At 40.8% G+C, this 22,537-nt stretch overlaps 1 protein-coding gene across 3 annotated transcripts in view; it reads left to right on the forward strand.

Annotated features, from left to right (window-relative positions):
- The window catches only part of LOC126475922 (organic cation transporter protein-like), a 416,650-nt gene extending 395,461 nt beyond the window's left edge, over nucleotides 1-21,189 (forward strand). For 2 of the 3 annotated variants that reach the window (XM_050103504.1, XM_050103503.1), the window contains 5 exons: nucleotides 3,299-3,556; nucleotides 4,569-4,783; nucleotides 4,872-5,053; nucleotides 15,509-15,645; nucleotides 20,560-21,188. In XM_050103504.1, the coding sequence (XP_049959461.1) occupies nucleotides 3,299-3,556; nucleotides 4,569-4,783; nucleotides 4,872-5,053; nucleotides 15,509-15,645; nucleotides 20,560-20,629 (862 nt within the window). In that variant the 3' untranslated portion in view covers nucleotides 20,630-21,188. Of the gene's footprint in view, nucleotides 1-3,298; nucleotides 3,557-4,568; nucleotides 4,784-4,871; nucleotides 5,054-15,508; nucleotides 15,646-20,559 lie in introns of all 3 variants that reach the window. The other variant, XM_050103505.1, reaches the window with a different exon arrangement.
- The last annotated feature ends 1,348 nt before the right edge of the window (nucleotides 21,190-22,537 follow it).

Here is a 22,537-nt window from a genome sequence, read left to right on the forward strand (position 1 = left end):
TACACTCTGAAAAAGAAACTTGCTAATATCACATGGTATCAACAAAAGCAGTCAGCATCAGCAAGCAAGGAAAGTAAAGTAACGGGACATATTTCGCGCGCTTTGTCCTCTAATCACTTATGAAACTCTCGCTAGATGGCAGTACTGTTATGTTACTGTAGTCTAGTGCACTCTGGCAGAGTATTTGCAAACTTATTCTAAATGTAGATAAAATAGCCAATGGCAGAAACAAAACAACTACATAAAACATTATCAAAACAATAATACTAAACGTCGATTAATGACCCATCGAAGCATACAGAAACAGAGATTGGATAGCGAAGTTTCGGCCACTCTACATTCCTTTATTACATAGATAGTGGAACGTGAAAAACATGTGGTTGTTGGTATGACACCCATAGGCTGCAAGCTCTGAGCCTTCGGGTCGCCCATAAAGAGCAGTACTATGCAGAAGCCACACCCCCAAACTGCTACTACATGCAGCTTACGGATGTTCCAAGGCGCAGCCTAAACACTACTAACCGTATGGAAAACATCTATCGATACAAACAGTTCCAAAAACGTTGACCGATGTTATTTTAATCGGAATGGGAAATATGCGAAATTCGTCCTGATAATTTAAATTATGTAATAAGTTCTTGCGAAATTTACTTTAACATATATTTTGGGGTGGCTCCACCTCAGAGCCTTTAATTACGAGCCGCACCTGCTCTGGAATCTGCAGACCTCATGCAAGTATGTGTAGATGGTCTGCCAATTATGCCTGTCATTGGCTTCCAGTGCCAGTGTGCTGAACTTTGCCATTTGCTAGTTCGGGAGAGAGGTTGAACTGTCTTAAGAAATCTGCACCTGATATCACCTCATTCATGTCAATTGTCAAATGCAAGGTGATTGTTTTGTGTAGTCTAAATATCCATTGTGCATGCAGCTATTCCATCAAATTTAATCAAACAATGGAAAATCCAGGATGGAATGTAACAATATTATGAGAAGGAAAGTTGCTACTCACCATATAGTGGAGATTCTGAGTCGCAGACACGCAAACACAACTCACACACTCAACTGCAGTCTCAGGCAACTGAAACCCCACTGCGAGCAGCAGCACCTGTGCATGATGGGAGTGGTGACTGGATAGGGATAAAGAAGAGGTTGGGATAGGGAGGGGGAGGGTTAGTATGGTGAGGTTGGCGGACAGTGCTGCAGGTTAGACAGAGGGCAGGGGAGTGGTGGGGAGGGGGGGGGGGGGAATTAGCAGAAAAGTAGAGAAATGAAAAGACTGGGTGTGATGGTGGAATGACGGCTGTGTAGTGCTGGAATGGGAACAGGGAAGGGGCTGGATGGGTGAGGACAGTGACTAACAAAGGCTGAGGCCAGGAGGGTTATGGCAAAGTAGGATGTATTGCAGGGAAGTTTCCACCTGCACAGTTCAGAAAAGCTGGTGTGGTGGGAAGGATCCATATGGCACAGGCTGTGAAGCAGTCATTGAAATGAAGGATATCATGTTTGGCAATGTGTTCAGCAACAGGGTGGTCCACTTGTTTCTTGGCCACAGTTTGCCAGTGGCCATTCATTGGAACAGACAGCTAGCTGGTTGTCATGCAGTCAGTGACACTGACATTGTCTGTCTGCTAATGAGGGCCACTTTGAAGACATAAAATAACCTCCTCCCAAGTAAGAATTGTAATGATATGCCATTTTGTTCTGTTAATATTGACTATCAAAAACTGTGTACATTTTTTGACCCCACTGCATGTGGTGGTAACTTCTTTAAGCAAAGTGTCAAAAGCATGCTGTCTGGCATGTTTTCTAGGTCTATCAGCTCCCTTAAGTGTCTCCAAAACTGATTAAGGAATTCTGTTGCCCAATTTCTCTGCTTCTGTCATGACTGAGTTAATCACTGGGGCAAGGTTGCTTTTACCATATTAGATTTGCCAGTGGCAGGCATCACTTGTATAACATCACTAATAATATAAGCATTTCACAAATATTGATGAATAATGCACAAACCTTCAAAGAACCTTCCACTATGCTGTGGTTGTAAAGGACGATTTCTGTGATGGCAAACCATGTTGTCAGGTGATCTGGATGGAAAGAAGGTAGTTTAGGTAGAAATCACTGTCTCACACAAACTCTGTGAAAATAATTTCTGCTTGCTACTTGTTCTGTCCCAGAATGAGATTTTCACTCTGCAGTGGAGTGTGCGCTGATATGAAACTTCCTGGCAGATTAAAACTGTGTGCCTGACTGAGACTCGAACTCAGGACCTTTGCCTTTCACGGGCAAGTGCTCTACCATCTGAGCTACCGAAGCACGACTCATGCCCAGTCCTCACAGCTTCACTTATGCCAGTATCTTGTTCTGTCGATCTGAGAGCTTTGGTGAACAAAATCCCATCAACCATATCCAATGCAGATGGAATCCTGGGAATCTTCTTGTGTGGCCCAGCCAGCTAGACTCTGCATTTTTGTACTATCAGGTTTGGCTACATTACCTCCAGCATGGATGCACTAACAAAAGTACATGGAATGATGTTTCATGGGTGTGAATTTCCAGGAATCACAGAATTTTCTATGTGAACACTGCCCTGTAGTTGTAGAACATGATTTGAATCATTTTTAAAGTCACTGAGAAGATCAAACTGTGCCAAACATTTTCCATCCAAATGTTTTATGTTGTTGACACTTGGAGAAAGTTGCATTAGTTCATCACCTTGTTTTCACAATATTCGCTGCTTGTTCAGAGTTGTAAAAACTCTTGAAAAGCCACAATTAAAGTCATCATACAACGAGAATTCTCTGAGAAAATGTTGATCATTGGAACAGGATTTTTCATTGTGAAGCACCTGGTTGTATACCTCATATTTTTCTGAAAATCATTTGCATTCTTGTCATACAGTTCCAGGTAGACTCCCGGCAGTAATGAGACCTGAGCAGACTGCAGAATAAGATTGACGGTATTTTATACACCATATTGCCAAGCACATGTACACATTCCAAAAACAAAGAACAAACTGAGCTGTAGAGTAATGCTCCAGAGATATCTCAACTCAAAGAATGACTGCCAAAGACTGCATCTGTATGCAAGCTGTTGTTCAAAGTTGACATCTTCACGTATAAATAAAACTTTCTGAAACTCTTCCAGAATGTATGCTACACCTTTCTGCTATATATTTAGTGAAGGCTGCTGCTTTATCAGTTAAATGATTCTGTAACAGCTGATCAAACTTCTTTTATTTTAATTAAATTGTTTAATGATGCATGTGTTGATGTCCACTCATCATGAAATGCTTTCTGTTCAGGTTTGTTCCTGAGTCTACGCGCTGGCTTTTGTCCAATGGAAGGAAAGAACAAGCACAGCAGCTTATTGTAAAAGCTGCTAAAGTAAACAAAGTTAAAATTCCTACTGATGTTCTTGATGGCCTGTTGTCTGAAGAAAATGAGAAACCATCGTCAGAGAAGAAACCAATACCTGAGACTAAAGTAACAAAACCATCAATTTTGGACATTATGCGATATCCCAATCTTCGTAAACGATGTCTCAACATATTCTTCAACTGGTAAGTAATATATATGTTGATATTAATCATTTTTTCGTTACATTATTTTGTTATTCTGTAGGAAAATCATAGTAGAGAAGCCTGTAGCTAATGAATAATACAGAATATTTAAAGTGTAATGAATATATTGAGACAGTTAAAAATTTGTGCCTGAGCAAGACTTGAATCCAGATTTCCTGCTTTTCGTGAGCAGTCGCCTATACCATTTGGCAATCTGGGCTTGTCACCAGGCATGACACAGACATTCACTCATGTTTTTGAACGCTAAGTGGAGATTAGGGAGAGAGAGAGATGCTATTTTTTGAGTTCTTTCATGTGCGAAGGCATCATCCACTATTAATGTGCATGTAAATGGTTGCCATTCCTTACTTATGTTAATTTTTTAAATCTGCAATTCCCGTTACCATAATATTTATGAAGTTAAAACTGAAGAGATTTCTGGTATTACAGTATGTGTTTAGTTACCTAAATTTGCTTCTTTATTTTTTCATTTTATTTTTTATTTATTTATTTTTTGCCACAAAATCCCAAAAAATTGCCACAATATTCCATACATCAGCACATTACATTAGGGTAATGGTTGTCAATTTAAAAAATCAGTAAAGTAACTTCCTAAGCTTCTACAGTTGTTAAATTTATTTTTACATGAACATTAATTTATTTGAACATTAACCTAACCACTACATATACTTTCTATTAACAAATAACAAACCAGTTACATATTGATTATGAACTAAATGACTTAGGTTTACTCTATATTCTGAGTGTCATAGTATATAATCCCACTATTTTCTTGGTTGCTTGTATGGCATTCCTAAACTATTCATGCATGAGTTACTGTCCTTTCATGATGCTTTCCTTTTTTACAATAACATAATGTCTAAATGTCATCTTGTTCATAGCTGTCCCATTTCATTAGCACAGTCATCCTCTGGTGTAAACTAACATAAAAGGAGAACAGAAAATTGAGTTCTCCTTCCTTGATAAATTTATTCTGTTTCCATTGCAACAGGTTTGTCAACAACAGTGCCTACTATGGTCTTTCATGGAACACATCTAACCTGGCAGGAAACCAGTACTTAAATTTCTTTATTTCTGGTGCTGTAGAAGTTCCTGCATATACTTTTTTACTGTTCACCCTCAATAAATGGGGCCGAAAATCAATTCTGTGTTCTTGTATGCTTCTGGGAGGAGTATCTCTGCTAGCTGCTCTTGCTGTACCTGGAGGTGAGACATCATGTATTTGTATTAATATAGAGTGCACATAGATACTATTACTCACCATATACTAAGCTGCTGTTCTCTTTTGCTGTAGAGATGACATGGTTACTGGTGACATTTGCAATGATAGGCAAAATGGCAGTAACTGCTTCATATGGTACAATATATATATTTACAGCTGAACAGTTTCCCACAGTTGTACGAAATGTTGCACTTGGTGCAAGTTCTACTTCAGCACGAGCTGGTGGAATGACTGCACCATTTATCAACTTACTGGTGAGTCATTATTCAAATATGTTTAGTTCCTGATAAAGAGACACATTTTGGATATTTATGATGTTTGCTTCTGTATCAAATGTTTGATGGTTCAAGTACAATACAGAAAGCCTCAAGATGCTCGTTTTTCATGGCTGGACCATATAAATAAGATAGATCTTGCAGAATTATTCAAAACCCCATCTTCTAAATTTCATTTCAATAATTTAAAATTATCTTAGCAATTTATTATTTGGCTTCACTCTAGACCACACCTTAACTTATTTAATTCCTACTGCATTACATGTCTTGGCCTACTGCCATCAACAGATAGTGTAAGTAAAATGAAAAACACCCAGATGAGAAGCAAGAAAAACATGCTTTAATGTTCCATGTAAATGAAGTGGCGTATATAAATTGAAGACAGTGTTCAGTACATAGTCTCAAGTTAAAATCATACCATCTCCATGACAATCGTGCAACAACTGCTTTGCATATTTGCAACAAAATTTGAAAATATAAAACCAAGAACTTAAACAGAGGACAATAATAAAAATGTAACAAACTTAAATTCTAAAAACATCCTTCTGCTCTCCGAGTTAACATACAATGAGCATTAATTAAAATGTATATTAAAAATTAAAATAAATTATGAGTTACATGTAAATCTACTGCTAAGACCATTTTTAACGACCCTCACTTGGAAGATTAGCTATATTGTACTCCATGATTCTTGCACTTTTTTAATGGGATAAACTGACTGGGCAGACAATATTAATAGTAACCTTAAACTTTTTCAGATGTTTCAGTTATCTATAATGAAGTACTATCTGGAAAATCCTGACCAAATATTCAGTTCCACCTTGATAAGATTACAAAGTGGAGCAAAGATTGACAACTTACTTTAAAAGTTCACAAATGTAAAATAGTGCACTTTATTAAGTGCAGAAATGTATTAATTTATGACTACAAAATAAGTGGGTCACAACTACAATCAGTCAACTTATACAAATACTTGGGTATAACAGCTTGTGGGGATGTGAAGTGGAATGGTCAAATAGGCTGAGTTGTAGTTAAATGAAGTGGCATGACTTAGATTCATAGGTAAGATACTAGGGGAAAGCAGTCAACCTGCAAATGTAATTGTTTACAAACCATGTGGTCAAGTGGGAAGGGGATCATACCAAACGGGACTAACAGGGGATATCAAACATATGCAGTCAGTGTCAATAGCCACAAGTTTGCTTGACCCATGGGAGAGCATTATGGGAATATTGGAAAACTGAACTGGCAGACACTGGAAGATATACATCAATTTTCATATGAAATCCTGTTTCCAAACTTGAAAGAATGTCAATAACTGAGGATATAGGAATATACTACAGCCCACCTTATGTATTCTACCTGCAGGCACATCAAAGAGAAAATTGGGTTAGTTACAACATGTACAGGGGCATCCGAGTAGTCATTCTTCTTGTCTTCCATACACAAATGGAATGGGAAGAAACTCTAATATGTAGTACAATTGGATGTAACCCCTGCCATGCACTTAACATTGGTTTGGAGAGTAAAATTTGTCATTATAAATCAAGATAGAATATTCAATTAAGAATGGACAATAATTTGAAGCAACTACTAGACAACTGACTATCTAATAAGATTCAATATGACTGTGATTGCTAACATTAACAAAATATTTTATTAAAGGAAATACACTTAACATTTAAATAGCATTTATCTGACATTCAAAGCACCCGGTAGTATTAGCACCATAATACGACCCCTGGTTCACTTAAGATGTGAGTTATGAACGTGATGTATAATACTGCCCATGAAGGAAGGCTTATCTCAAAAGTGTAGAATTTAATGTTAAAATTATGACAAATTTTATGTTGGCCAGACTGGGTGGTATTTTCCTATTCCTTTTTGGAAACACACACAGGAAAAAAATAAAGCTACATCATCTGCCTGGTCAATGGTGTTGTATAGGCCACATCCAAATGAATTTCAACATTTTACATAGGGAGTCAAAGGACCATACTTAGACTGCCTAGTTAATGTGAAAAATGGGGATGTGATGCATGGAGATGAAGGTAAGTCAACATTCAGAGGACACTTAATCTAAACTGATATGCGAAGAGGAACTAAGAGACCATTGACTATTATATGAATGCACGGTGTCCACAGTTCTCATCGATGTCCTCCTTGCTTGCTACTTTGACATTCGTGGTGGAGGTCGAACATGACTGTCCATTCATGCTGAAGGTGGTGGATTCAAAGCCTGTCAAGGTGAATCAATTATATGAATGTATGTTGTCTGTTCCTTCCAGAATGGCCAAAAGAACAGACATTATGCAGAATCCACAGCAGTGATATATGTTATGTTAATTGACTCCACACAGTCTTTATGCAGCTGACACCATGAATTCCTCCCCTTTCCTTTCATTCATCCCCTCCTCTGCCTTTAATTTACGTAGCATGTATCACAATGTTGGAGTTCACATAATGTTTGCTCTTTCTGACATGTCCAAAAGAACAGACACCACCCATTCATATCCCTGATTTTCCTTGATGGGCTATGAATCCACCACCTTCAGCATGAGTGCACAATCAAGTTTAATGTCATGGGGGAATCTTGGGGAACAAAGTAACGAGCAAGGAGGAAATGGACAGGGACTGCAGATAGGTGGCACTATGCTATGTGGGTCGGGCAAGGGGCATATCGAGATAGTACGTGAAATTGTTATAAACACTGCTTCCTGGCTGGTTCAGTGGTTAATGCAGCTGGCCAGTAAACAAGAGATTCCTCACTTGAATCCTGGTCCAGCACACATTCTAATTTATCACTGCTAACTACGCATAAAGTCCTGCTGCAACTGACATTATGAATTCCTTCCATCCTTTCCCTTCCCTTCCCTTCCCTTCCCTTCCCTTCCCTTTCCTTTCTCCCACCCTCACATTCAATTTACACAAGACCATTGACTGTTTGGTCATATGACTTACTGTTCTATAAGTATTCCCTGTACCTTCCTATAAATAATAAAGTGAAGAACCAAAAAAAGTCTTAATCACATAATCAGGTATTTATTGTTTCAATTCAGGGCTTTCTATATTGACTAAGTGTGATAGTGTATCTAATCATGTCTGACCTGTTAGGATGTTTTCTTGGAGATCACAACTAACTACTTCACTCCTTTCTCCATTCCTTGTTTGTCTAAGAAAGTATGATACTGTAAACCATAACAGTGACATTGTTCCTCGTATTCTGGCAAGTTATTTCCATTTTATGAACAAAATTTCAACAATCTGAGTTTTGCTCTTATGTGTACTCACTGCCTAGACCCTCCAGGGGGTCCACAACTCTTCTGTGGATACATGCGTGGCGAGCACGGTACCTCAAGCTAGTGCAGCTCTTTCCTTAAGGCCTGCATACCTTCTCTTTCCACCTCCCCCCCCCCCCCCGGATCACCCCCCCAATCCCCTCCCTGCTCCTCCCCCCAACCCCCCTATCCCCACCCCCTTGATCCTCCCCCTACCTTAACCCCCCTCCCCCTTGCCACTTCCCTTCCCCTTCTCCCTATCTTTGGGAGTATGTTTTGTGCCTACATCTGGGACGGACACTTGTTACTGTAAGATATGGTTTCTCTTTTCTTCTCTCTATACTGGAAAGTTTCTGTCCTCCCTTTGTCCTTCTCTTTTCCTTGATTCTTCTCTTCACCTTCTTCTCCACTGAGGCATTTGAGACCTCTTCTTTTCTTTCCTTTTCTTTCTTCCTCCCTTTCTTTCTTCCCCCCTTTCTTTCTTCCCCCCTGTGCATGTCTGAAGGCCGACCCATGCATAGCCAGTGATGGGGTAACGCATAATTCCCCACCCCAGGTAGACAAGTAGGACATGTATGTACCCCCTGGGAAAGGCCAGGCCCAGGGAGGGGTGATTACCTAAGCTGGTACCTTTCGAATGTGCCAATTGGTCCCTACAGCCGTTTCTTGGGAGGTGTGTCCTGAAGTGTGGACAATCACCTAAGATGGGAGTGCCTCAGAGAGCCCCCACTAGGATACTGGTAATCATGGGGGATACTTTCACAATGGTTTCCTCTACTTCTACAACTTCTGCCCACAAGAGAAAGTTAGATCTGTCTCAGCCACCTACAATTCTTCCATCCATACCAAAGTTCCTAGTTGTTTCTCGGTCTGACAAAGGTTGAGGTTTCTCCACTGTCAACCCTTTCATTATTCAGAAAAGTATCAATACAGTTGTAGGTCCGATAAAGACTTATTCCTGATTACAAAATGGCACCTTGTTGTTAGACACAGACAGTGCCCTCCAGGCACATAGATTGCTTTGAACTACACTGCTACACTCCTTCCCTGTCTGAGTGGAAGTGCACCGTACTTTAAATTCATCACACAGGGTGGTTTATTCAAGATCACTCAACAGATTATCAAATGAGGACATCCAAAATTACTTGTCTGACCAGGGTGTAATGGCTGTACATCGAGTCATGAATAGCGTTGACAAGGAACTGGTACCAACCCACACTCTCTTCTTGACATCTGACAGTTTTCAGCTTTCATCAAACATTAAAGCGGAGTATGAGATCATTTCAGTTCGCCCTTACATCCCCAACCCTATAAGTCGCTATCGGTGTCAGCGGTTTTATCATACCAGCCAGTCGTGTCCCAATATGGCCAAATGTGTTACATGTGACAGGGATGCCCATGAGGGTGATTGTCCACCTCCATCACCTCATTGCATCAACTGTATGGGCGACCACACTGCTTCCTCTAGAGATTGCCCTATTTTTAAAGATGAACGAATTATTCAGGAAATCTCAGTGAAGGAAAAGGTGTCTACCCTTGCTGCTCGTAAGTTTTGACCAGCAGAAAGCCCACTGTGCTCCCAGTGGGTAAATACAGCACTGTCCTCACCTCTCCTTGACCTACTAAGCAGGCAGCCATGCAGACATGCAATCTCACCTTTAGCTCCACAGCCTAAAGGCTCAACCTTCATTGGCTCCTGCTAAATCATCGATGCCCAGACTTCCAAAAAAAAGAGCCTACTTGTGAAGATTTTTTTTACATACCCAGACCTCACAACCATTGACTACTCCCTCATCTCAACATCCTGCTTCCAAGAAGGCTCATTAGAAACACAGTTCCTCTCCTTCTCTGCCATAGCATGTCTCTTCTACAGTGTCACCCAGTGGTAGCTGACCTCAGCCATCTTCTGTGTCGCCAAGACGCACTGCTGGCAGTTGATAAACCAGCCAATCACTGGCGGCAGGAGCTACTCCCGAACAACCTATGGATCAGGCAGGATCTTCTGTCTTTGGCTGAATGCTGTTCCATGCTGTCAGCTGCCGGCTGCCGGGTCTCAGTGGTCATTGAATTGACGGCAACCGTGGTGAGATTTTTCCGTTTTCTGTCCATCCTATGTCAATTATCCATTGGAATACCCACGGAATTTGCTCCAGTTGGGATGAATTGTCGGTCCTCTTACAATCCCTCTCTGGTCTTCTTCTGCCTTCAGGAAACAAAGCTATGCCCCCATGATTGCTTTATCTTCCCTCATTTCCAAACATTTGGTTTGATCTCTGCTCTGTTGATGGCACTCTGGCACACAGGGTACTTATGACTCTTCTCCGTGATACTATCCATTATCACCCAGTCCATTTAAACAGTTCCTTGCAAGCTGTCACTGTAACTCTTTCCCTTTCTGGATACACCTTCTCTCTTTGTACAGTAATTCATCATCTACACCAATGGCAAGAGCTGATCTCCTTCATCTCCGTGGTTAGCTCCCACCCCCCTATTCGCTGGTTGGGGAGTTCAATGTCCACCACTCACTTTGGGCATCTCGGCGTCCTTGTCAGAGAGGCTCCCTATTGATTGAGCTCTTCCACCAAGCAGGTCTCATTTGCCTCAACACTGGGGAACCTACATTTTTGTCTGCCTCCATGTCAACCTACTCTCATTTGGACCTTTCGATTGGTACTGTTCAGCTAGCTTGGCGCTTTGAATGGTTTGCTCTTGCTGATACACACTCGAGTGACCATTTTCCATGTGTCCTTCGATTACAGCAAATGCCATCTATGCGTCCAAGATGCTGGTAGTTTTCCCAAGCCAATTGGACACTTTTGTCCTCTCTAGCAACATCTGATGACCTTTTTCCTAGCATCGACGATTAGGTCACTAATGTTACGGAAGCTGTTCTTACAGTTGCGGAATGTTCAATACCTCATACCTCCCCTTTGCCCCAGCGCCCCCCATTTCCTTGGTGGAATGAGGCATGCCGTGACGCAGTATGCAAATGGAGGCATGCTCTTCACATTTTGTGTCACTATCCTACAATGTCCAACAATATCCGCTATAAGCAGTTAGGTGCGCGATCCAGTTGCATATCCGCAATAGCAAGAAGGCAAGCTGGGGCTTCTTTACCAGCTCCTTTAACACCTTCACACTCTCATTTGTAGTTTAGTGTCGAATTCGACAGTTATCTGGCACATTTAGTTTCTCCCTGATCTCTGGGCTACCTGTCACGCAAGATACCTTAGTGGGCCTAGTCGCAATTTCTAACTAATTGGGTCAACACTTTGCTGAGATTTCAAGTTCTTCAAATTACCCGCCAGCCTTTCTCCCAAAGAAATGAGCAGTGGAAGTGTAACCTCTTGCTTTCTCCTCTCAAAATCATGAAAGGTATATAATTTTTTCTATGCGGGAACACCAACATGCACTCTCTTCCTCTTGTTACGTGGGATCCTTGTCCAAATGTTGCTGTATTTATTATACCATAGTCTGTGTTACCTCCTTCATCTTTATAATTGAATTTGGACTTACAGTATCTTTCGCAGAAGATGGCGGGAAGCTATCGTCATTCTGGTTCTGAAACCTGGATAGGACAAACATCTCCCCTCTAGCTATCATCCCATCTCTCACACAAGTAGTGTATTTAAGGTTTTTGAGCATATGGTAAATTGCTGGTTGGGGTGGTGGCTGAAGTCCCAAAAACTTTTAACACCTGCCCAATGTGGTTTCCAACAGCATCGTTCCACAGTTGACCATCTTGTTGCTCTCTCCAATTGCATCATGAACAATTTTCTCAGGAAACTCCAAATGGTAGCTATATTTTTTGATCTGGAGAAGGCATATGATAACTGTTGGAGGACCGGCATCCTCCGCACACTGTTCTCTTGGGGCTTTTGAGGTCAGCTACCCCATTTCATTCATGAATTTATGACAGAGTGCACATTTACAGTGCGGGTGAACACTCCTCTCTCCCATACTTCCTCCCAAGAAAGGGGGATGCTCCAGGACTCTGTGTTAATTGTTGCACTGTTTGCAGTCACCATAAATCCAATTACAGATTGTCTCAATCCTGATGTCTTGGGCTCCCTCTCTACTACAGCTCTCAACAGACCAGCCTTCTTGAATGATGCCTTCAAGGATGTCTTGATCACCTCCACTCATGGAGCATCGAAACTGGCTTCCGATTTTCTCCCAGTAAGACCATCTGTGTAAATTTTTGGCGACATATGGAGTTTTATCCGCCTTCCCTATATCTGGGCCCTGATGACTTCCCATTTGCAGACATCACCAAATTCTTGGGACTTATGTTTGACAGAAAACTGTGCTGGTCTTCCCATGTTTCATATCTTTTGGCTCGCTGTCTGTGATCCATCAACACCCTCCCCACCCCATAATTTATTATCAGGAATTTACTTCTCTATGCGCACAAATGGAGGCTGCCACATTTATTTACACCAATGGCTCAAAGACCGCATTTGGTGTTGGGAGTGCCTATATTGTTGGTGACACCTCTATTAGATTTTGGCTTCCTGACCAGTGTTTGGTTTTCACTGTGGAGCTTTACGCTGTTCTCCAGGCCATCCAATACATCCCTCACCATAAGTGGATACAATACAGGGTTATTACAATTGATTGAAGCGATTTCACAGCTCTACCATAACTTTATTATTTGAGATATTTTCACAACGCTTTGCACACACACATACACAAACTCAAAAAGATTTTTTAGGCATTCACAAATGTCCGATATGTGCCCCTTTAGTGATTCAGCAGACATCAAGCCGATAATCAAGTTCCTCCCACACTCGGTGCAGCATGTCCCCATCAATGAGTTCGAAAGCATCGTTGATGCGAGCTCGCAGTTCTGGCACCTTTCTTGGTAGAGGAGGTTTAAACACTGAATCTTTCACATAACCCTACAGAAAGAAATCACATGGGGTTAAGTCGGGAGAGCATGGAGGCCATGACGTGAATTGCTGATCATGATCTCCACCACGACCGATCCACCGGTTTTCCAATCTCCTGTTTAAGAAATGCCGAACATCATGATGGAAGTGCGGTGGAGCACCATCCTGCTGAAAGATGAAGTCGGCGCTGTCGGCCTCCAGTTGTGGCTTGAGCCAATTTTCCCCCATGTCCAGATACACATGTCCTGTAACGTTTTTTTCGCAGAAGAAAAAGGGGCCGTAAACTTTAAACCTTGAGATTGCACAAAATACGTTAACTTTTGGTGAATTGCAAATTTGCTGCACGAATGTGTGAGGATTCTCTACCGCCTAGATTCGCACATTGTGTCTGTTCACTTCACCATTAAGAAAAAATGTTCTTCATCACTGAAAACAAGTTTCGCTCTGAATGCATCCTCTTCCATGAGCTGTTGCAACCGCGCCGAAAATTCAAAGCGTTTGACTTTGTCATCGGGTGTCAGGGCTTGTAGCAATTGTAAACTGTAAGGCTTCTGCTTTAGCCTTTTCCGTAAGATTTTCCAAACCGTCGGCTGTGGTACGTTTAGCTCCCTGCTTGCTTTATTCGTCAACTTCCGCGGGCTACGCATGAAACTTGCTCGCACGTGCTCAACCGTTTCTTTGCTCACTGCAGGCTGACCCGTTGATTTCCCCTTATAGAGGCATCCAGACACTTTAAACTGCGCATACCATCGCCGAATGGAGTTAGCAGTTGGTGGATCTTTGTTGAACTTTGTCCTGAAGTGTTGTTGCACTGTTATGACTGACTGATGTGAGTGCATTTCAAGCACGACATACGCTTTCTCGGCTCCTGTCGCCATTTTGTCTCACTGCGCTCTCGAGCGCTCTGGTGGCAGAAACCTGAAGTGCGGCTTCAGCCAAACAAAACTTTGAGTTTTTCTACGTATCTGTAGTGTGTCGTGACCATATGTCAATGAATGGAGCTACAGTGAATTTATGAAATCGCTTCAATCATTTGTAATACCCCTGTATATTATGTGCTCAGATTCACTCGGCTCTCATCTCAACTTCCAAGCTCTTTATCCTGTCCACCCTCTGGTCCACCAGATTCGGGACTGCCCCAACATGCTCCACTTGGGGGGCATCTCTGTGGGATTCCTCTGGATCCCAGGGCATGTTGGTATCTATGGAAACGAGGCAGCCAATATAGTGGCAAAGGCAGCAGTCTGTCTGCCTCAGCTCACTGTTCACATGGTTCCATTTGCTGATCTACAGAGGATTGTGTGTCGTCATGTTGCTCTTTCATGGCAACACATTGGTCTGCACTTCCTGATAATAAATTACAGGACATAAAACCTCCTCCCTGTGCTTGTAGCTCTTCCCTGTGCTTGTAGCTCTTCCTCCTGGCCTCGTCATTGGGAGGAGGTAATTTAACTGGATTCCAGATAGGGTACTGTGTTTTTAGCCATTGACATCTTTTAAGTGGCTGTCCTCACCCGCTTTGTCCCCACTGCTCTCCATTGTTGACAGTGAGACGCCTTTTACTGCAGTGCCCCTATATTAATTGGCTATGCACCCATTTACAGCTGTCACCCGATATATCTTCCCTTTAAGCAGATTACACACGCTCAGCCGATCATGTCCTACATCAGTCATTTGAAGCTCTTTTTTGGGGAGAACAACCTCCTCTTCAGTAGCAGTTTTCTTGGATTTCCATTCGTTTTTAGTTTCCCTCCTTAGCAAGTTTCCCTCCTTAGCTAGTTTCGCTCCTATTGCTGCTGATTTAAAATTCAGTTTTTTACCCTTCACTAAGCCACAGAATGGGCACTTATTACTGTAGCAGTTTTGTGCCCTAAAACCATAAAAAAAATCACTGCCTGGAATCTAAGCAGGCAATAAAACCCACAGCACCTGAAAAAGACAGCTAAGTCAGTCTTTGAAATATTGTGAATAAAATGGAAATTAAACTTGGCAGAACACCTGCAAATACATTGTTAATCAGTCAGGTTGAGGAAACCTGGGAGATCACATTATATATCCTATTCTGACAAATGAAGGAAGACATTACAAAAAGAAAAGATCTGTAAGATTAGCAGTAACTCATGATCTTTCTCTTACAATGATTGAGAATAATGAGGCATGAAACTGATGCTGATCTTGGACACAGTGGTGTTTAAAAGTAGATACTGCTAATCACATTTATAATACTCTGAAATATCTAGAAATGATCCTATTATTTATTTCAGGCTGAATTCTGGCAACCTTTGCCCCTCTTGGTATTTGGTGCTATGATTTCTGTTGGAGGCTTTCTGGCCCTCCTACTCCCAGAAACATTAAATAGAAAACTTCCTGACACCTTGGAAGAGGGAGAAGACTTTGGAAAGTAAGTAATAGTGCTATATATGTCACCTCAAAAATAAGAGAACTGCTGCTTTGATATGTTTTAATTAACTTTCTGTACCTGTTTTGTATGGATGTCTTCCATCTGATTTATATAAGAAGTATACTATAATTAGTGAGAGCTAATTGACACATCTGTGTCATGTATAAAATGAAACAGTTGCTTCTAACATATAAACTTCTACCTTGATCTGCTAATTTGTTTGTTGTTGTCCACAAATCATCCCGACATTGATATTAGACACCTCACCCTATCACAGAAAAAAAAAATTTAAATAATTCATATGTACAGGCATACAGTTACTTTCAGATATAGTCTGACACAGCCAATGCTCTTTAATATATACATACGCACAACTAAGTTGCTGAAAATGCTGTTGCTGTTCATTCGAAAATCCAGGATGGAATGTAACAATATTAGAAAAGGAAAGTTGCTACTTGGCATATAGCGGATATGCTGAGTCACAATAGATGCAACAAACAATTCACACAATTATAGCTTTTGGCCATTAAGTCCTCTTTCAGGAATAACACACACAAACACACTAATGCAAACACAACTTGCACACATGTCTGCACTCTCAGACAACTGAAACCACACTGAGAGCAGCAGCACCAGTGCATGATGGGAGTGGTGACTGGGTGGGGCTAAGGAGGAGGCTGGGGCAGGGAGGGGGAAGGGATAGTATGGTGGGGGTGGTGGATAGTGAAGTACCGCAGTTTAGACGGAGGGCAGGAGAGAAGGCGAGGAGGGGGGCAGAGGGGGAGGGGGCAGGGGAAGTAGTGGAAAGGAGAGAAATTAAAAGGAATTAAAAGACTGGGTGTGGTCATGAAATGACAGTTGTGTAGTGCTGGAATGGGAACAGGGAGGGGGCTGGATGGGTGAGGACAGAGAGACAGAGGTTGAGGCCAGGAGAATTACGGGAATGTAGGATATATTGCAGGGAACATTCCCACCTGCACAATTCAGAAAAGCTGGTTTTGGTGGGAAGGATCCATATGGCAGAGGCTGTGAAGCAGTCATTGAGATGAGGGATATCATGTTTGGTAGTGCATTCTGCAACAGGGTGGTCCACTTGTTTTTGGGCCACAGTTTGTCGGTGGCCATTCATGTGGACAGACAGCTTGTTGGTTGTCATGCCTACATAGAATGCAGCTCAGTGGTTGCAGCTTAGCTTATAAATCACATGACTGCTCTCACAGGCAGCCCTGCCTTTCATGGGATAGGTGATGTTAGTGACTGGACTGGAGTAGGTGGTGGTAGGAGGGTGTATGGAACAGATTTTGCATCTAGGTCATATTACGGGGGTATGATGCATGAGATAAGGGACTGGGAGCAGGGGTTGTGTAAGGATGGACGAGTATATTGTGTAGGTTTGGTGGATGGTAGAATACCACTGTAGGAGGGATGGGAAGGATAGTGGGCAGGACATTTCTCATTTCAGGGTATGACGAGAGGTAATCAAAACCCTGGCGGAGAATGTAATTCAGTTGCTCCAGTCCCAGGTGGTACCGAGTTATGTTCCTTTGTGGCCGAACTGTGGGACTTGTGAGGTGATGGGAGACTGGAAAAATAAGGCACAGAAGATTTGTTTTTGTATGAGGTTGGGAGGATAATTATGGTCAGTGAAAGCTTCAGTGATACCCTCGGTATATTTTGAGAGGGACTGCTCATCACTACAAATGTGATGACCACGGGTGGCTAGGCTGTACGGAAGGGACTTATTGGTATGGAATGGGTGGCAGCTGTCAAAGTGGAGGTATTGCTGGTGGTTAGTAGGTTTGATATGGATGGAGGTACTGATGTAGCCACCTCTGAGGTGGAGGTAGGTGGAGTAGGACCAGGTGAAGCAAATGGGGGAGAAGTTTATGAGGTTCTGGAGGAATGTAGATAGGGTGTCCTCACCTGCAATCCAGATAGCAGAGATGTCATCAGTGAATCTGAACTAGGTTCACCTCATAACTCAGTACCACCTGGGACTGGAGCAACTGAATTACATTCTCCGTCAGGGTTTCGATTACCTCTCGTCATACCCTGAAATGAGAAATGTCCTGTCCATTATCATTCCCACCCCTCCTAAAGTGGTATACTGCTGTCCACTGAACCTACACAATATACTCGCCCATCCTTACACAACCCCTGTTCCCAATCCCTTACATCATGGCTTGTACACCTGTAATAGAGCTAGATGTGAGACCTGTCCCATTCATCCTCATACCACTACCTACTCCAGTCTGGTCACTAACATCACCTATCCTATCAAAGGCAGGGCTACCGTGTGTGTGTGTTTGTGTTTGTGTGTGTGTGTGTGTGTGTGTGTGTGTGTGTGTGTGTGTGTGTGTCTACTGCTGACAAAGGCCTTAATGGCTGTCAAGCTATGATTGTGTGAATCTTTTTATTGTGCCTATCGTGGGTCAGCATGTCCACTATATGGTGAGTAACAACTTTCCTTCTCTCATATTGTGGAAACATAAATTTGATTTTCTGTGGCCAGTGATTTTTGTACGATCTTTTTCTTTCAGCCGACTTTGTTTTCAATTTTCTTCACATCCATTTGGACTTTGCGTCATAGGAAAGTTGTCCCGGCTATCTACAGTTGATAGTAATTGTGGCTTGTATCAATAACTTGATGCCCCACAGAATCTCACTCACTGTTATTTAGCATACATTTTGTTGTAACAGTATAACAGCACTTTGCAACAAGCTCATAAGCATTTTTCTCAGAAGTGATCACTAATAAACTACAGACTAAAATAAAAGCAGCAGGCCAGCTAATGATGAACATATACTGTCTCTGATTTGATGTCTTCATAAGAAAAGGCCTCATTATAGCTCTACTCTTTAGAGAGTAATGTAAATGAATTGGTCCATGTATCTCAATCAATAATTTCTACCTTCAGTAATGTTTGTATCATAGTCAATGCTATGATTTTCTTATTTTATATTTGCAATATTGTGTTTATTGTCTAATACTGTGCTAAAAAACAATTGTAAAAATTGGTGTATCAAAAATATTTATAAAAATTATTCAAGAAGCAAATGTGCCTTAAATTATATGCATCATTATTGGCATGCCATATTCATGGCATGTGGCATTTCAGTTCTCTGATCTTTGTTTCATACAATTTCTCTTGCATTCCTCATAAAGCTAACAGCTGACCTTTCTAATTCACTTACATGTTTGTCATTTCTTCCATATTTTATGTATTATACTTCCCAACTTTTCACCATATTCAGCTGTTTCTCATTCAGTGTCATGTGTACTGTTGGTCTATCCCTTTTCTTATTTTGCCCATCAGATCAATCTTGCACATTTCTTCCCAAACATCACTGTGTTCCCACCTTTCCTGCTGCTCTCATCACTTCCACACTTTGTTTGTACAACCCCAGAGCCATTCCTCCTTTCATGTTCTTCACACTATTTCTATCTACATTAGATCCATTTTCATTTCCAATTAACAGTCTATTTCCACTATAACTTAGTCTTCCTCCACTGCTCTATCTGGATTCAGCAAATTATCAAAATATGTTCTCCAGAACTCTTTTAATTCCTCCTTCTTTTCCATCTCATTCCCATCTTTATCAACCATTTTTACATTCTAGCCCACTCCTTTTCTCCTATTGTTGGTCATTCCATACACTATTTTCTGATTTCTTCTACTGTCTTGATCCACCATTATAGCCCATTTTTCCATCAGCTTCCTCTTTCCCCCTGGGACTAATTTTTGTGTCCCACTCTTCTTCACCTTATGCTCTTCGATCATTTACTTTGCTTTGTTGAAACCATACTCTAACCGCTTTAGTCTTCTTCAAAACTCCTTCATAATACCATCAAGATATCTCTGCACATTTCCTTCTAATAGAAGTTCTTCCACACACCACCTCTGTTTCTCTTCTGCAGTTTGAAGCTCAACCAGTGGTATTTTATCCTTCAAATCTGCTTATTTTTCGTTCCATAATCTTATTTGTCTTTCTTGATTATGTGCTTCATTTCTTTTTTTAATTTTTATATTCATTGCTACCAGTCAATGGTTGCTCTCTAAGACCTTTTATAGTATTACCTTGATATCTGCTATGTGCTTCATCATTCCATCTTATTCTAACATATAAATGACCACTCACTCATTAGATATGGTCACTGCTGTGCCACATTACCTTATTGCCTATTATCAAGTCATGAGTTTCCAACCTTCAATCTCTTTTCGCATAAGTCCAGTAATATTTCACCTCACTTGTTTACTCTTCCTCAGTAATTTTCTCCAAGTACATACTCATAGACATGTCTCCTCACACCAATATGTGCTTTTCAGTTTCACATTACAATAATTATGTTCTGCCAAATCGTCTGATTCTGTAATCCTTCTTCAAAAGCCTCCTGTTCCATACTAATATGTATCCCTGTTTTCCCCTTCAGTGATACTTTGGTCTTTATCATTCCCTCATTTATTCCTGTTACTTCCTCCTTCAGTCCCTGCTACAGTTACTCCATTCTTGTATCCTCCTCAATGCCCGTCCAGTGCTATCTAAAACCATTTCTCAGTTCACATCACAACTTCACCAGACCTCAATTTCCCTACACTTTTCAGCATTCTTGAATTGCTTTCACAGTTACTACGTTGTCATAGGGCACATGTCTCCAGTGTTTTATGAAGGATTGGACATTGCATCTATGAAAAAACTTCAGTACTGTTTTTTTAACTATCTTTGGATTTTATCTGTTCATGCTGAAAATGTAACTACCATATCTTAAATATTTTAATTTTATTCAAATTTAATCAAAATTTCAAAATAGGAATAATGAAAAACTGGAGAAGTGTTTTCAGTCAGTTTCATTTGCAATCTGTTGATCATGTTTGTTTACAGTTGTTATAAATGAAGTATTTATTTCATTGACAGGGAGAATGAAGAAGATCTGGAAGATGTTGTGAAGAAAACTGGCTCTGTTATTGTTATAGCATCAAAATAATAAGTACAAATTCAACAGTATTTTTACACTGCCAAACAAATTTGTGTGAATATATTTTTATGTGTGCAGCAATATTTTTGTACAAACTAGTGTTTAGTGTTTTCATAAATCTGAGCTGTTGGACATATCTCAGAATATGTGATGCAAGGATAGTTACTTGCAAGTAAAACTGTTTATGCAAGTGACGAAAAACGTATGGTCTAATGTGGTGACATTCAAATACGTTACAACCACTTGTGTTTTGAAAGGGTCTGCTGTGAATGTCTTTAATTGGTTGTAATGTAGAAACTCTTTGTACAAGAAAATGAATGTTGCTCTCCTTTCTAAGTTGCTCCACTACCAATGATAGTATTTATAATAAAATTAACTTTATACTGCTTTTGTATATTCATTGTATATAATTGCCTTATATAAAGAAGACTTGTAAATTGTTCTGTGTATGTTTGCCTCTATTTATATATTTTTTACTCAGGCTTATAAAAAGTACAGAATGCTCATGTGTGATATTAGAAAATAATTCAGTGTTGATCCATTATCACGAAGTGTGATACATTTCCATTACAATGACGTATTTAATAAAATAATTTTTTTAATTATACCTTGTTTTACATGTTTCATCTATTAATCATCTATTTACCCTTTCAAAGTTTGTCCATTTAATGTTCTAAACTGTGATCACATACCTTGTGAGATGCAAGGACAGTTTTGTGTGTGTGTGTGTGTGTGTGTGTGTGTGTGTGTTTTAGAGAGAGAGGGAGTGAGTGAGTGAGTGAGTGAGTGAGTGATTGTTCAATCACCTTCAAAGTACATTAAAATGATAGATGAAGTTTCAGCTGCAGTTATTGCACTAAAGGGTGTTGCAAAATCAATATTTTTCAGTTATTGATGGTGGGAAATATGTTTACAGTAATGAACTGGAGGAGTCAGCTCATACTTTGAAAATCACTACAAGTAAAATGAAGAATAGAGGTTTTGTCAAAAGGACACACAATGTTTATGTCAGAACACTTTGATTATCTTGAAACAGGTGAAATAGCTAGTCGTATTTCTCTTTTGCCAGAAGGACCAACCAAAATATCGCATAAGCATGAAAAGTATGAAAAGAGTAATTCTATGACCAACTGATACAAAACCTGCAGTTGCATCTACTAACAACAGAGTTGGAACCAGTAGTATAAATACTTGCCAGCTTCAGTAGCAATCAAATCCGTATCAATTAAAACAACAATACCAACACCAAAATAATAATAACAGAAACAGAATCTACAATGTGAGACCTGAGTTTCTTCAGGCATATATAATGTACAAATAACTTACGGGAATGCATCTGGGTGATGTCATTGACAATAGGGAGTATTTTGATAGGTGACAACATTGTCATTTTCAAGGCAAAACTGCAGCAAGTAAGTGCTGTGCAAGTGACTTTGAAATTGCGGTTTGCAGAGCAATACTGCAAAGACAACATACACTCACAATTTAAACACCAGTGCCACAATCCAACCCAAGATGACAGATGCCAGAAGTTATCAATACTGAAAATTGCTAAACAGTGGTTGAGTAAGTAGTTAGGAACTCCAATGTTAGGTACATTATGGGGACCCTGAGGGATATGGCTGCAAAGGAGAGGAAAGAGGCCAGTGTGCATACTGGATGCATTCCAGATGTGGAAAAGGTTTTTCTGGATGCCATGAAGACCACAGGGCACAGCCAGCTGTGGTTGGTGGCTTGTGTAGATATCAACAATATGTGTCTTTTCAGATCAGAAGAGATTCTCTCTGGTTTCAGCTGGCTAGCTGAAGTGGTAAGGACTGCCTTCTTGCTGGCGAGGTGAAGGCAGAGCTCACCATCTGCAGCACTGTCGACAGGACCAACTGTGGTCCTTGGTACAGAGCTGAGTGGAGGGTCTGA

Source organism: Schistocerca serialis, chromosome 1 (genome assembly GCF_023864345.2).
Source record: "Schistocerca serialis cubense isolate TAMUIC-IGC-003099 chromosome 1, iqSchSeri2.2, whole genome shotgun sequence".
Lineage (NCBI taxonomy): Eukaryota > Metazoa > Arthropoda > Insecta > Orthoptera > Acrididae > Schistocerca > Schistocerca serialis.